The 4,239-nt window shown below is 35.6% G+C and overlaps 1 protein-coding gene across 1 annotated transcript; it reads right to left on the reverse strand.

Annotated features, from left to right (window-relative positions):
- Positions 1-1,168: 1,168 nt before the first annotated feature.
- On the reverse strand, positions 1,169-3,969 carry LOC142463127 (parvalbumin beta). The gene is made up of 5 exons (XM_075565458.1): positions 3,815-3,969; positions 3,224-3,291; positions 2,340-2,472; positions 1,954-2,063; positions 1,169-1,491 (listed from the first exon to the last, which is right to left on the reverse strand). Exons 2-5 carry the CDS (start codon positions 3,282-3,284, stop codon positions 1,466-1,468), a joined length of 330 nt encoding a protein of 109 aa, XP_075421573.1. The 5' UTR covers positions 3,285-3,291; positions 3,815-3,969; the 3' UTR covers positions 1,169-1,465.
- Between the last annotated feature and the right edge of the window lie 270 nt (positions 3,970-4,239).

Here is a 4,239-nt window from a genome sequence, read left to right on the forward strand (position 1 = left end):
ATTGTCTTGTTACAAATGTTAGTTAAAAGTGACTGACATCTGCAAAAGTTCCTCGACCCTCGCCATACCTGGAATTCCCTGGGGCAATCATATTAAATGACCGCTCATACGGTAAAGCGGAGTGATTATTATAGGAAACTGAACGACATGTTCAGATTGCAGCCACACTGCTGGCTCTTCAAAAGAGCTTCATCTGATATCATGTCGTAACTGAATACGTTGAACAAGTGAGATCAGTTCTATTGGAAGAAATCCCCTCAGAAAGTCAGCGATTTTTTTGTTTTGTTCTTAATGAGTGATTTATTTTAGAAAGCATTAGACACATAAACATATTATAGAATAATATATTTATATATAATATATTTATATAATAATAATACACTTTTAAATGATATATATATATATATATATATATATATATATATATATATATATATATATATATATTGTGTGAAGGTATTGGGGCACACACTGCACTGGTATAAGCCAGACTGCTGGAGAGGGTGCTGCTATCAGAGCACCTATAAGATACTGTACAGAAATAACAAAGGGGTAGACAAACCAAAAATTTGCAAACAAATTATTTTATTTGTCACTCTTTACAGCTTCTCTCTAGAGCCTTTGTGAAGAGCGCTGGGCTAATATAAAAGTATTTTTGCAATTTTTTGCTGTTCCTATCCCTTTGTTATATATAACAATATATAACCTTTATATAATATATATATATATATATATATATATATATATATATATATATATATATATATACCTTTCTTTGATAGATAGATAGATAGATAGATAGATAGATAGATAGATAGATACGATAGATACGATAGATAGATACGATAGATAGATAGATAGATAGATAGATAGATAGATAGATAGATAGATAGATAGATAGATAGATAGATACAGTAGATAGAGAGAGAGAGATACAGTAGATAGATAGATAGATAGATAGATAGATAGATAGATAGATAGATAGATAGATAGATAGATAGATAATTGTTGTCACAATAGTTAGTATTATTATTATTGTTTGCATAGTACAATACTCATTTGTCTTAATATTTAGTCTGTATTTTTTATTCTAGAATAATTATTAATGAAATAGGAATGGCCAGAATTCATACTCTCCAGCCGAGAAAAAGACACGACAAGAGGAAAATTTTATTTAAAGATTTTTTATTTTTGTTGTTCCATCTTCCAGCCACAACTTCAACATTGTGATTGGTCGAAATCACTAAGCGCCTTTCATGAACACTTAAGACATAACATCAAATGAGCAGAATACCTGTACATTGTAAGATCTTTCAATAGTCCCATACAATGAGTTAACATACAGGAAATGTACCAATGCCATGAGACGGTATAAAAATGCACAAATAAGTGCCAGCTGATGTGTGAGGTGCCTGTGGGGTGAGAATTGGGGATTCAGTCCTTGTTGTCGTTGGTCTTAGGCTTTTTATGCCTTCACCAGAGCCTGGAATTCTGCAGAAGTGAAGAGAAGAGAGAAAAATGTCAACAACAAAAAAATGTACTTATAAAACAAGTCAACAGGTTTTGTTTTTGTTTTGTAACAAAGAGGGCAGATCAAAGCCAAATCTTCTGAATTATTTTAGATTTTTTAAGCATTTGCATGTCTCCAGTTATTTAGATACAGTGTTAATCTCCATATTAATCCCACAATCCTTAATAGCCCCCTAGTGTTGGCTCCTGCTCTATATATGGTGCCCTCCTTGAGGCTTGTTACAAGTTACAAGGAGCAGCTACAAGATTTGCTGCCAGAGCACATTCCCAAAGTAAAAACAGCCCCCTTCACATATTCCATCTACCATCCCAACTAGGGATAAGAGCATCGCTCTTGAGTATCTATATGATGGCATGATTGGAAGAGCCCTGAAAATGCTTAGTTTCTCATCAGGAATAACTACTGAGAGGGGAAGACATTACCATCAACTCCGATCTTGCCATCCCCATCTGAGTCTCCAGCTGCCAGGAAAGCCTTGGTCTCAGCGTCGCTTAGAGCCCTGGCACCACTCTTGAAGTTCTGCAGGAAGAGTCTGGGGAAAGAGGGCAGAGAAAGTAAATGTTATTGAGTGGTTTAAGCATGTATGGGACCCAGAATGTATAGACTTCAGGATTTGCAAAAAAACAAAGAACAAATCCAAATTAATATATAATGATGTTTACCCTTTGTAGATAAAATGTAGAGATGTAAATCAGGTATGTTTTAATGTTCATCCAGCTATGTTCTCTATTATGAGACAACCCCCATTTATTTCCCAATGAGATTTTGCCCAAGTTGAGAGGTTTTAGAGTTATGAAGGTGTCCTTACTGGAGTTCATCTTCCTCAATAAATCCACTCTTGTCCTGGTCAAGGATTTCAAAGACTTTCTTGACCTGGTCTGCGGACTTGCTGGCCAGACCAACCTTGCAAAAGAAGGACTTGTAGTTGAAAGACCCAGCACCTGTAGAAGAGAAAAGTATATCCATGTTACATCCATCATATCTTAGCAAACATCCTAAGGTGAAGTCTGCTCAAATGAGGATTTCTGTAGACTTGTTATTCTGACAGTCCTTGATCTACAAGGGAGTGCTGTAAGTAAATACAGTTATGCTTTGAAGATCAGTTAAACTGTGTTTGTACCCAGTATGTTTTGCATTCAACCCTTCAATTATATAACTTGGAGATCTGCCTCAATCCAATTTCAAATGTTAATTGTTTAACAAATCATCCAATTCCCTCTGCACTCCCTCATAGTCCAGTATCCCTCTTTCTTAAAAATATTTGTTGGTAAAGTAATTCCGTAAAAAGCCTGCCCTTTAACTCCCCAGATAAAGAAGTTATAGTACGTTTCTGTAATAAGAAATTAATCACAATATTAAGTCCCGAATCCCTCTCACAAAAGCTTAACACTGAAGCAAATTATTTTTGTTTCTGTTGAATAATGTAGTATATATTTGCAACATTTAGTAAAAAATATATAAAATGTGTCAAATATCGAAATCTCACAGTAAGTAGCCTTATTCCACTGGGTGATACAATTAATTATAAGAGTTGTTAGAGGAACATAAAAGTCCTAGTTATAGGCCACAACTTTATTTGTGTTGTTTTTTGTTGTTGTTGTATCGTGTTTGCCTTTTCTTATTGTCTTATAATGAAACATGTAGCATTCTGTCTGTCCCCCTTATAGTACGAACAGTAAATGTATAACTTACCCTGTACGCTGGTCAGAGCAGCTTCAATGTCCTTGGCGGAGAGGATGTCGGTGATGGCCATGGCTGGGCTGTAAACAACAAGTATTTAGCCATTTAGTCACCTGGTCAAATCATTAGACTGAGCCCTTTCCTAATATCCTCAAGTTTGTCTGTGCAGGTTGTTTGAATTTAAACTGCTAACTGTCTGAGGTTAGCAGGGACATCCATTGCAGTTTCATTAAGAAGACTGAATAAATATTGAGAATATCTACAGTATTAAATGCCCAGGATGCACAATAAAAATATAATTCATTTCTATTCATGAAGAGTAAAGAATGCTAAATGGCTTGCTCACGATAATAATCAAATGCTTAAATTCTATTTAAATGCTTCCATTTAGAATGCACCGTTTAATTGCAATCATGGTTTAAACGACTTATCAAACTTCACTCTTCATTTCTTGGAACCTTCCATTGCAAGTTGTTTTTCTTTCATATGTCCCCTTCTCTTTTTTTTTTTTTATTCCTCTTCTGCCTTGATCTTCCCTTCCAAGTCCTCTTCCCACGCTGTCCCCTCTCCCTCTTTCCTTGTGGCTGGATCTGTTCAGCTTACCTTATGGTCTTCTTGGCTGGTGAAGGAGATGATCTGCTTGGCAGTGGAGAGCTTGCGGTGTGTCTCCCACTCGGCCAGCCCCATTTATATATACTTTAAGATGTATACCATATACAGATCTTCGGCCCCAGCGTCACGAATAGGGAATGGTGTCAAATGAACTTGCCTAACTAATCATCTAGCACTATTTTTATCTCAAGAGAATACATATGATATTTGCAAACGAAACAGGGTGAGCAGCTCAATATGTAAAAAGGGAGCTTGGCAATATAATATTTCTCCTGGTTTAAGCAGCAAAAGTGAACTTCTGTGATCAAGATATACAATATTATTGTGGGGTGGTCCCAGGACTCAACGAAGAATGCTATTTTCCCAGATTAATGGATACAGTATAAAATATATTCATCTGTATTAAAACTGATTAA

The sequence above is a fragment of the Ascaphus truei genome, chromosome 11 (assembly GCF_040206685.1).
Source record: "Ascaphus truei isolate aAscTru1 chromosome 11, aAscTru1.hap1, whole genome shotgun sequence".
NCBI classification, from domain to species: Eukaryota; Metazoa; Chordata; class Amphibia; order Anura; family Ascaphidae; genus Ascaphus; species Ascaphus truei.

Bases quoted from the DNA above. Each gene is read 5' to 3' on its own strand.
- LOC142463127 (XM_075565458.1), bottom strand. From the start codon at position 3,284: ATGGCCATCACCGACATCCTCTCCGCCAAGGACATTGAAGCTGCTCTG. The intron at 2,473-3,223 runs GTAAGTTATACA...TCTCTTCTACAG, and splicing joins TGCTCTGACCAGCGTACAGG to GTGCTGGGTCTTTCAACTAC. The intron at 2,064-2,339 runs GTAAGGACACCT...CTCTTTCCCCAG, and splicing joins ATTGAGGAAGATGAACTCCA to ACTCTTCCTGCAGAACTTCA.